At 40.8% G+C, this 12,238-nt stretch overlaps 1 protein-coding gene across 1 annotated transcript in view; it reads right to left on the reverse strand.

Moving 5' to 3' along the window:
• NTNG1 (netrin G1) overlaps window positions 1–12,238 on the reverse strand; it is a 177,143-nt gene that overhangs the window by 88,564 nt on the left and 76,341 nt on the right. Inside the window, exon 2 of the mRNA XM_021709453.1 lies at window positions 2,715–2,887. Within this exon, the coding sequence (XP_021565128.1) occupies window positions 2,715–2,887 (173 nt within the window). The remainder of the gene's footprint in view (window positions 1–2,714; window positions 2,888–12,238) is intronic.

Here is a 12,238-nt window from a genome sequence, read left to right on the forward strand (position 1 = left end):
GCATCAAACTACTAAATTGCTTACTTCTATCCTTAGATATTTTATTTTATTTTATTTATTTTTTTGAGTTGAAGTCCCACTCTGTCACCCAGACTGGAGTGCAGTGGCCGCTCCCGGCCACCGCAGCCTCGACCCGCTGGGCTCCAGCGATCCTTCCGCCTCCGCCTTCCGAGTAGCTGGAATTACAGGCACGCGCTACCACGACCGGCTAATTTTTTGATTTGTTGTAGAGATGAGGTCTCGCTGCCCAGACGGGTCTCGAACCCGTGGGCTCAGGCAATCCACTCACCTCAGCCTCCCATAGGCGCGGGATTACAGGCTGAGCCACTGAGCCCGGTGTATCCTTAGATATTTTAAAGCACAGTCTGATGTGTCAGAGATTTAGTTGAAAGGGTTCGTTCTCTTGCAAGACTTTTCCATTGTGAGGTTGGACCATTGCCAATAATTTCAAAAATCTTTCATCTCATTTCTGCCATATTGAGGATTGAAACATTGAGTCAAACCCCCTTGGCCATTGAACCCATCTGTCACCTGCTTACTTTTACAGAGATGAGGAAAAGTCCAAAAAGTCTAGAGAAAGGCTATAAAACCTAAGGGATGATTGGACAATCATGCCTACAAGGAAACTTGAAAGAGGTTTCATTCCTTTGGCCAGGTAGTGACTTGGTGATCTTTGATATGCAATGGGTTAGAACTATCTAAGTCCTTTCCATGGAGAACATAACAAGAAATCCATTTCAGTGGGAAAGCTTGGCTGAAACAAGAAGGTTTTCCCAGTGAAAATGTCTTGAAAGCCGGGCTCGGTGGCTCAGCCAGTAATTCCGCGCCTTTGGGAGGCTGAGGTGAGTAGATTGCCTGAGCCCGCCTGGGTAGCGAGACCTCATCTCTACAATAAACCAAAAAATCAGCCGGGCGTGGTAGCACATGCCTGTAATTCCAGCTACTCGGAAAGCTGAGGTGGAAGGATCGCCGGAGCCCAGCAGGTCGAGGTTGCGGTGTCTGGGAGCGGCCACTGCACTCCAGTCTGGGCGACAGAGTGAGACTCCAACTCAAAAAAAAAAAAAAAAGTCTTGAAATAAACAAAGACTTTGAAGCACAGTTATGGGTAGAAGAACAGGGTCATGTTAAAAATAGCAGCTAATGCCATCAACAACAGCCTAGCCTGCTGCCTCTCCAGTGGCCTCAGTAAGGTGGTCTGCCTGGAGGATGAGCCAAACTGCCAGAAAGTGTTTGTAAACTTCACTCTCTTCAAACCCATCCCACTAAAGAAACAGCAGACGTTGAAAAAGAAGTCTGAGCCATTTTCATTTTTAAAAAGCTTTAAATTAAGTGTGACAACTACAGTCATAGGGATTCTCAGGCAGCCAGCCACAAAGTATTGCAACAAATAACCTTGTAAGATCTTGCAATTCATGAGTCTATGGCCCTCCACAACTGAGGAAGGCCTCAGAGTTTCCATTAGGAAGATCACCTCGAAAAATCAACATTTCTGCTCAACAGAGGTTTAATGCATTAATTTTAGAAGCAAGAAGTCAGTTTTTTCTTTACCACAGAAATAAATTGAATACCCTTACAAAGAGGGTTTTTTCCTTTAACCTGTTGAAGAATGTTTTTTTGCTTCATGGAAATTTATCATAATTTCATGCCCCCACACTTCATGGCTTGTTACTTGGTCCATTACGTTTACATTTCACTTGATAAGGTCCTGGTTCCTGTGATATGTTTTTAGGTTTGGTTTCTCACAGCTGCTGCTTTGAAGTGCCTGATAACATTCTTAGCCTTCCATGGAGCCAATGGCTTTTCAAATCCTCATTCTCCTGTGCTCACAGCCCTGCTGCTTCTGTTAGTTCTCACTGAATGAGCATATTTTACCTCCCCTCTTCTCAACTTTTTAAAGAGGGCAAACCTTAGGCTTTTACAGGTGACTAATTAGCCCATCCATGGAATTGGGCAAATTATTCAGGAAATTATCACATTTCTCTTCGTGCATGTCAGAGCCCACTTTTCTATAGAGAACCAGGGCTTTCAGTGGGGGCGCACATATGAGTGTTAGTGGAGCAGCTCATGTGGTTCCTGTTAACACAGATGATACCTGCATTCTTTCACATGCACACAGACATCTCTTAATGTGGTCCCCAAGGTCCATAGTCATAATATTTATCTAAAGGTGGCCCCTGCCCACAGGACTCACAGCAGACACGTCTCAACTGCTGGAGTTTGGAAAAAGCCAGTTATTTCACTGCGCAAAGTTAAGGCCTAGTTAAAACTGCGGAGGAAAAACATCTTCTGGACGAAGCATCTCAGGTTACCCAATATGGGAAATGGGGCTGTAAACATTCAAAGAATTTCTGGAAGCTGTTGATGGCTAAAATTCAGTTAGAACTGAGAGTTTTCAAGACCTTTATTATTTGAATAGGAAATTAATTTGGGAGGAGGGAAAAAAATCACTTCCTGTCTCATCACCTAAGAAAAAATTGCTTCTGTGATGGCAAGTATCATTTCCCAACACATTTAATTTGGATGTTAGAAGACTGAATTTAACAGATGATCGGAGTGCTAAAACATGCGTATAAGAGGCAACACAGGGGCTAAAACTGTAGCTGCATCTTGAAGAAGAATGAGACAACAGGTAAAATCACAATCACGAGTGAAATGGAGAGGAACTATCAGCCCATCGTGCACAGAATATGGTGTGACCGAGCAAAGTTACTCACAGGTATTTGCAGTGCCTTTGGGAATGGGAAGATATGAGCCTGGACTCCAAGGTCGGCCCTGATAATTCTTCTTGCATTTCCCACAGTCTGGACCTGTCGTGTTGTGCTCACATTCACATGTCAATTTGCTGTTGTCATACAAACACACAGTGGCGTGGAGGTTACACTTGCACCTGAGCAGAGGAGAGACAAGGAGTTCATTGTCAGTTAGGTTGGTCTGAGTGACCGCCGCCGCTTTCCTGGTCTGTCTCCAAGGGTTGTAGCTCTTAAATCGTCCAGTGCTTTAGTGATACACACAGGCGTTTGGTAAGATGTAGCTTTGCAGGCACTCAGAGTCTTTTCAGCAAGTGCCTTTTGGTGGGAGGAGGATTGTTATGAGGCAGTGTGTCCTCACACTGCACTTGAGAAAGCCGAAAACCAGTCATTTCAGCAGGGGCTTGATGCTCCCGCAAGACAACTGTGCGCCAAAGTCCAGGATTTCCCAACAAACATCCCAAATAGTGCCCCTCAGTGGGAAGTCTTTTTGTGATGTTATTGCATCTGTGACAATTTCATCTGGGTTTAAAGAACAATGTCATCTTCCTTTTTTCTGTAAATCATCAAAACAATTCTTATTGTTTAAAAAGAAAGATAACCATTAAAACAATTTGCTATTCAGCCTTATTCTTACAAACCCTAGAGGTTATAATCGAGTGTCCTCACTCTGGGCTCTCAAATGACATTTCCTCAGATCAGAAGAGATTTTTCTACCAAGGCCTCTAAATGACCTGAGGAAAGGTGAGACGTTAATCCTCAGACATCCCACTCACGGCAAATCAGGTAATCACAAAGGGCTCTCAGAAACAGGCTAAATGGCTCTAATAAAAGATGTCTAGAATCCTCGAAAACAAAACTAAAAAAGTACTTTTGTGTGGAAGAGTTTTGAAGTCATTAGCGAAGTCCTGGCCTTTGCTGCCTGTGAATAAAGCCATGATATATGAGAGGTAACAATGGAATATGCAGTTTCCACAAAAATACAGCCCCGTATCCAAAGTCTTTGACTATAAAATTGCAAAAGCCAACTTGCTGTTTGTTGAGGCAGCAGGTTATAAATTGTATTCTACCAAGCACGTGCCACATCCTCTGGAAAGGTAAAACTTAAGCTGACAGAACAATCATGACCAGAGGTCAGAATAATGTATGTGGGAAGAGATGTGTCCACATGGAGTAGAGAACGTAAACACCTACACTGGGGGATGCAGTACCAAGATAAGTCAGAGTCAGAAACAGAAAGTGTAAGTGTGTGTGTGTGTGTGTGTGTGTGTGTGTGTGTGTGTGTGTGTGTGTGTATGTTTTACAGTAAACCTGGCCTCTTCCAGAAACTAGAACAAGAAAATGGAAACTCCAGTTTCATGAAGACAAAGAAATATTGTGGTACTTTTTTTATTATTATTTTTTTGGGGGGGCAGTTATTATTGACTGGGAATAATAACAGAATACTCTTTCTTAGTGCGATTCTTTAACAGTAGCTGATGTTGTCTTCTGTAATGTCTGTTTGGGATAGCCAAGCTTCTCTTTTGCACATAGATGGTCTATTTGGAACAATGACCCATACTGGAAGGAAAGTGCTGAGACTATGACTGAGAGCTGCTGGACTTTCTTCTAACTAAAGGTGTAGTTTATAAAGAAAGGACCATCTGCTCAAATCTGTATGGGAAGGCCAAGTCTCAGATTTTTTAGGCATCTGCTACAATATATGATAAATACTTCTAGCCACAATGTGCCCTCTGTGTATGCGCAAATTTTAATAAGTTGGAAGGCTACTATTCAAACAATACTTCAACTTAGACACATAAATGTCAACTTTGAAAATTAACATTTGTGCATTCCTTTTAAAAGGTAAGAGAAGAAATAATTCCGTGAAATAGATGATGTTTAATTATGAGCTAGGCCCTACAAGAATCTCCTACATGCAGGGAATTACTTGTGCTAGGTTGCTTATGAAAGGATCTTTCTTCCTTCAACATTAGCACCTTTATTTATGGGGGTGTTTATGGATATATGGAGGATGTTTGAAGAATAAGTGAGAGAAGCACCAGCTTATACTGATTTAGCACCATATCTGGTGTTAAAAATTCCAAATGAGGAAATGAACAACGTGACCCCAAAGAATATGCTGGTTTCATGCATGAACACCAAGAATGCAAGTAGTCATTATAAATTGGATTATATATCTTGTGACTGTTAATGCCTTCATCTTGTAGTCACTCTCTGAGTTACAGGCAATTTCCATTCAAAAGACATTGTATTAGCTGAGAAAATATTTTTGAATAACAAAAGAAGGTAAAAGAAGAAGAAATGAATGTTTTGTCTTACTTTCTGAGATTTCTTTCCATGAATGGCTCATTCTCATCTGTCCAAAAGCTTATTAATCTTTTGGGGCTCGACTCAATTCATAACCCTCTGAAATCTATCCTGACCACTCTATATATCCTGAGCTCTACTCTTCTAATTTCCTTAAATGTTTCTGTGTGTTTGCTTTGGTTAACTGTTACATAAGGCTCTTTGTGTTTTTATTATTATTATTTTTACTTATTGTATAAATCTCTTCTCTTTTAAGGGGGGAAATATGTACCTTGCACCCAGTCTTCTTCTCCAGCTAACCCCTCAGCACTTCTGCTTTCCTTCTTGAGTTCTGCACACTTGCCATCTCTGTTTTCCTGTCTACCACTCAGCCTTTCCCAGTGACCATGGGGTTTCTTGCCAAGATCACTCATGACCTCCTCGTTGAAAAACCAATAGACCCTTTTCCTGGGCTTATATGATCCCCTGGGACATTGACTCTGGACCACTCCCTTTCCCTTGACATTCTCCCCACCTCATCTCCAGGACATTCCTCCTCTGCCTGTTTTGTGCATGTGTTTTTCTGGGTTCAGCCCAGCATGGCCAGCACTCTGAGATTACCTTTAGGTGATCTTACCAACTATGTCTTCTGTCCACGACTTTCTAATCTCCCACCCCCATCTCTTTTACCTGGATAATTCTTCCCTTCAGTTGTTAACTTGGATATCTCAATGCCTGGCTCCTCATTGGTACTCCAAAAAAATATCAGCTGATCAACTAGGGTGCTTCTCTGACCCACCAGGATGCCTTTTCTATGTACTCCTTTGAGTACCTAGGGCAAGGCTGGTTGCATAATGAGGTCTATTGTTTCATTGCTATAGGTGTGGGCTATATTTTAATCCCTTATTTTTCCATCACCCTCACCAGAGGATATGCACTTGGGAGGCAGTGGTGATGTCTGCCTTATTCAATATAATGTGTCAACATGCTTGGAACATAGTAAGTGCTCAAAAATTATTTGATGATCAAAACAAATGAATACTAAACAATTACACTTCCTGAAAGCAAGACCTTTATGTGAAGGCTCTTCTGTGTCTAGCATGGCGATGGACTGATACTAGAGAACTCAAAGGCTTGCAACAAATCAAACAATGCCGTGAGTTGGAACCTGCCACATGCTCTTATGCTGGTTTTCATAACTAACCTGAGATTGGAAAAAGAGAGCTCTATAAAATTGGTGAGACATTGTAAATTCAATTACATTTAATTTAAACCCCAGAGGATGCACCAGATGACTGAAACCTAAAACAAGAGCATCCTAAAACAATGCTTGAAAGACCCAGGAAAAGAACACAGCTGTGGGGAGAGGAGAGACAAAGCATTTGGTAGCATCATTATTCCAGAATATTCATCTTTTAGCTTTAACACCTCATGCAAAGATGACTCCTCCTCCCCAGTGAAATCTGGGGGAACATCGCTTCAGCAATGGCTAAAACTGTAACATGCTCAGCAGTGAATCTATGACCAGGCTCAGCTTTCAGGCTGTCTTTCCTTAGGCATTGTGACAATTGCTGAGTGTTGAAAGTGAACACTGAGGTATCAGGACATTGCCTGTGTTTGGAAATGTTTCTCTTTCATTTTCTGCAGCTCAGTTTATCCTCATCCCTCACATTCCAATCAGAAACTAAAATCTGTTACTTAGAGACCTTGCCGGAGTGGTTTTTCCACTGTAACAGGAAAAAAAAAAGATGGATTTCACAATGCTGGAAGATTGCTGTCAATTCCTGGTGGTGTGACCTCTGGCCTCATGATGGGTGGAGGGCAGATTTCTGTGACATCTCACTTGTCTCTGACAGATTCATTATCCATTTCCAAGGCCATCCAGCTCCCACATCTACTGTCACTTTGGGTGGAGGAGAAACAGTACAAGTGAGACCTAAAAGGCTCCTCTGGCAGTCACATATCTGATGTTCTGCAGAGCTAAGCCTTTTCACTGATTTCTGTTTACACACACAGAACTTGCACCAAGACACAGCAGCTAGAACTAATGGACTTGTGTGTACCTTGAAGATCCACTTGTGTGCAAGTAACAACAGCAGACACTGTCAAACAAGCGGGTCACAAAGAAAGACTTTTTTTTAAAAAAAGTGAGCTTTGGTCTGTGATGCAAACTTTATGAACACCCATGTGTTCTTGCTTTCAACCAGATCTGCACTTCCTGTATTTTAGTGACCAGCTGTCACGAGTCAATTTAATCTTGCTTATAAAAAGGCTCCAACATTTAGTTCTGTGCCACCTGCCAGTAGGTATGAAAAACTTATACCGTCTGCCTTGGGTTGTTTTTTCTTTTTTATAACTTAATATGTCTATTCTGGGAAGCATGTTATCCACCAGAATTTCCTGCAAGTTAGAGGTCCACACATAGTCTATTACTAATATTTCAAATAGAGGTACTGAGACAAAGAAAGTAACAACTGGCTCTTTGTAAAGGCAAATAGGAGGGGAAACCATGCTTGCTGTCTTTCAGGCCAAGGGTTTTGGCTACTTTAGGGCCACAGAAGGATTCACCAAGAAGTGAATGAAGCTTCAGGGCCCTTCCAGGGCCTTTGAGGAGGTCACTACAAATACGTTTGCATGGTCATATGCTTGGGTATAGTTTGCACAAACAGGTATTATTTATTTATTTGTATTAATTTTTTAATGAGGTCCCCTCAGCCTCCCGGGCTCCTACCCCAAAGGACATAAATTTTAGGCATTGCAAAACCTGGATCCTGGTTTCATCTCTTGCCTTGAACAGGCACTAGCTATTCAAATGCTTTTAGAAAATGTGTTAGTACAAATATTGGAGCTTTATGAATTTCTTTCTTTAAAAGGTGATCAATTGACCAGGTGTGGTGGCTCAAACCTGTAATCCCAGCACTTTGGGAGGCTAAGGCGGAAGGATTACCTGAACTCAGCAGGTAGAAGCTGTGGTGGCTGTGACCATGCTACTGTACTCCAGCCTGGGCGACAGAGTGAGAATTTGGCTCAAAAAAAAAAAGGTGATCAATTATACAATGATGCGCACATACTTTTTGTGCTTCTGCAGCCCCTTGACTTTCTTTACATAGAAACATCAATTTCTGGGTCTCCCTCCAAAACATCATTTGAAATGGGAGAGGTACAGCCATATGCTCTAGAGCTTATGAGTTATGAAACTGGAATTAGACAGCCTGAGTTCAAATTCCAAATGCCACTTACTTGCTATGAGGCCATAGCTGAGTAACTTAACAAATAAACAACGAAACAGAGCTAACATGGACTGGAGACTTCTAAGCACCTGACCTTGTGCTAAGTGGTTTTTTTTTTTTGCATATTTCATATATTCCTTGTGAGATCAGCACTGGTGATTACAGATGACACATTTGAATATCAAGGGGTTAAGAATCCCAGCTAGCACAAAATGGAGCAGGGATTCAGACCCTGGGCAGCCCCGGAACTCAGTTCTCACCACCACGGAGGGCATTCTGTCTTCCTACACATGGCTGAGGCTCAAGTTGCCTTTTCTATAAAGCAGGAATAACAAAGGGATGTGTTTCAAAGGACGGTTGTAGAGATTGAATGAGATGATGCATGTAAACCCTTAGGATGGTTTCTGACACAAAGTTCTCAGTAAGTGTTAGTTTCAATTATTATCATTCGTTATATAATTACTGTAGCTACCACTACTCACCTGGGCTGTCTGATTCATTCTGTAAGCATTAATTAATGGCATATTCTGTGGCTAGCATCATGAGATGTCTCAAGGGAATTCCAAAAGTCCTAATCTCCAAGAACATATATTCTATTAAGTAGAGAGGATGCAATATACACAGGAAAGGGGGTGGTGGCTCATGACTGTAATCTCAACACTTAGGGAAGCCAAGGCAGGAGGATTGCTTGAGCCCAGAAGCTCAAGACCAGTCTGGGCAACATAGTGAGATCTCATCTCTGAAAAATATTAGCCAGGTGTGGTGGCATACATTTGTAGTCCCAACTACTTGGGAGGCTGAGGTGGAAGGATTGCCTGAGTCTAAGAGGTAGAGGCTGTGGTGAGCCATGATCAAGCCACTGCACTCCAGCCTGGGTGACAATGAGACCCTGACTCAAAAAAACAAAAACACACAAAGAATAATTACAGATTATAAACAGAGTAATGCTCTTAGTATCTAACCATGACAGTGTAAAAAGGTAGGATAAAAACACGCAGCAGTCTCTCCACTGATGACGTGCACTCGCACTGAACAGTCAGAGAGATGGCCTCTATCCACCCTGGAGTCAGATGTAAGAAAGAAGGCTGACACTCACCAAGACCCCTCATAGATCTGGAACTGTGATGGGTGCTTCATGCACATTATTTCACCTCATCTTTATTGTTGCTCTGAGAAGGAGGTACAATTATCTGTTATGTTCAGCTGTGGAAAGTGTGGCTGAGATCAGTAAAGTAATTTGCTCAAAGAAACACTGCTGATAAGTGGTGGGCAAGAGTCAGTTCCAAAGGCCAGATCTTTCTGGACATCACTGTATCAGAGACCAGAACACAATAAACTGACTCATGCAAGAATCGGACCATGGTTCTAGACAGCGATGTTAATACTTATATTAGAAAGGTTGCTACTCAAAGTGTGGTTTGTGGGTCACACCTCCAGTATCACAGAGGACTTGTTACAAGTCAACACCCCCCCCAGCCCTACTAAATCAGAATCTTCATTTTCACAAAATTCCCCAGATGCATTATATGCATAGTAAGTTCCAAGAAGCACAGCAGAACTCCCTGGTGGGTTAGAGTCCCGATGAACAAGAAAACTAAAATATGCAAATCTTATCTTTTCTACCAGTCCCTGTTGGGGAATCTTTGGCCTACACTGGACTAGCACTAAGGTTCTAGCTATCTTCACAAACTGGACTGACAATTTTGTTCATAAATTCTGTTAAGTCTACGGCTTGACATATTCATATAATCTTAAACAATTTAACTACGTCACAATGATTTATAATTATTGGTCAGAAAGGTATTAACATCCAAAATACATTAGGAACTCTAACAACTGAATTATGGAATAACAAATAGTCCAATTAAAAATTAGGTGAAGGATCTGCACAGATATTTCTTCAAAGAAGATATACAAATAGCCAATAAGCACATGCAAACATGCTCAACACCATTCATTATTAGGGCGATGCAAATCAAAACCACAATGAGACACCACTTCACACCCACTACGATGGCAACAGTAATAATAATAATAATACTACTAATAATAATAGACAATAACACCATTCTGAAAAGAACATGGAGAAATTAGAACCCTTATGCATTGCTGTTAGAAGTCTAAAATGGTATAGCCATTTTGGAAAACATCCTAGGAGTTTCTCAAAAAGATAAACAAAGTTACTATATGACTCAGCAATTCCACTCCTAGGTATTTACCCAAGAGAACTGAAAACATGTTCACACAAAAAGCAGTACTCAAATGCTAATAGCAAATAATTCATGATAGCCAAAAAGTGGACACAACCCAGTGACAACAAAATGCAGAATATCCAGACTATGGAATATTATTCCACCATAAAAAGGAATTAAGTATTGATACATGCTATGACAAGGATAAACCTTGGAAACATTATGCTAAGTGAAAGAAGTCAGACACAAAAGGCCACATAATATATGACTTCCCACTCCAACCTGGGTGACAGAGTGAGACCCCCAACTCAAAAAAAAATTACTTCCTTGATATGAAATGCCCAGAATAGGAAAATCTATAGGACAGAAGGCAGATTAGTGTTTGCCAGGAGCCAGGAAGAGGGGTGTATGGGGACACAGACCTCCTTTTGAGTGATAAAAAACGTTCTGGAATTACCTATACTAAAAATCAACAAATTTCACATTTTCAAACATTAGAAGAAATATAGTAGTCATCCAAAAAGGAAGAGAGCAGAGTGAATGATTGAGCCCTAAAATTGTGTAACTCTGTTTCAGAAGGAAGGTTAGACAAGTTCCTTAATCTCAGTTTACTTCCTCTGTAAAATAAAAGTAATAATATATCTACCCTTGGTGTTGTTGGGAGCATTAAAATGAGGCTGAGACTGCTAATTGATGTCTCTTCTTTATTTCCACAACAGTAGAGGTTTAGCTGGGTACACAGTATACCAGTACAAAGACTACGCTTCCCAGCACTGCCTCTAGCTAGGTGTGGCTATATATCAAGTCATCTTGGGCCACATGGATTATGGTGGAAACCAGGGAGGGTGGAGATAAGGGGCCTGAACCCTGGTCCTCCATTTACCTCCATTGTAGTTAGGAGAACGTGGGTCAAACCGGGTGAGTGGAGTAGAGGTCCCCATCCTGGCCCAGGGGCACTGTTCACATGAGTGTGTCTTCACACATCTTAACTGACAGTTGAACACAGGATCTGACAGACAGTAAGCACTTAGGAAATGAGTTATTATTATCATCACTTATGTAATTAAGTAAAATATGCAGTAAAAGCCCAGATCATAAAATGCCAGATGGGCCTGGCCTGATCCTGACCCCATGAGTAAAGACAGGGCTCCAAACTTTCCATTATTTGACTAATTTTTCCTTCATTAATAAAAACCCAGAATCTGATGGTAGTTATCATTGGTAAGTCAAAATGTTTTTAGAAGATGTTATTTCCCCAAAATACTCAATGGTCAAGGTTTAATATGAAATAGATAACTGTTTATAGCATGATTATTAACATGATTTTTTTGAGAAGCAATCATATGTCAATAGGCCAAGAAAGAATCTGGATAACCAACTTGTGCTTGAATTCCTGAATTACAGGAGAAGCATGCATAAAAGAAAGGGCATAAGGACTTCAGAAAGCCACACTACAAATCACAAGGGAGGTTTCCACACCCAGTTCTTGAGCTCATTCTTTCTCAAATCTAATGAGTACCTAATAGGGCCTCTCATTGATAGGATTTTCCTCTCTCGAGTTCTATTCTTGAGAGAATTGTCTTTGAAAATTGATTGGTATAGACTTTTTTTTAACAGAGAAATTGCTACACCGAGTGTAAAACAAAAACTGAAACTTTGATCACTTCTTCATAGACACTGTGATATATATATATATATATATATATATATATATATATATATATAATATAAATATATATTTATATAGAGATATATATTTGCCCCAAAAGTTTATTGAACA

The sequence above is a fragment of the Carlito syrichta genome, unplaced genomic scaffold (assembly GCF_000164805.1).
Source record: "Carlito syrichta isolate Samal-C Ts95f unplaced genomic scaffold, Tarsius_syrichta-2.0.1 Scaffold234134, whole genome shotgun sequence".
NCBI lineage: Eukaryota > Metazoa > Chordata > Mammalia > Primates > Tarsiidae > Carlito > Carlito syrichta.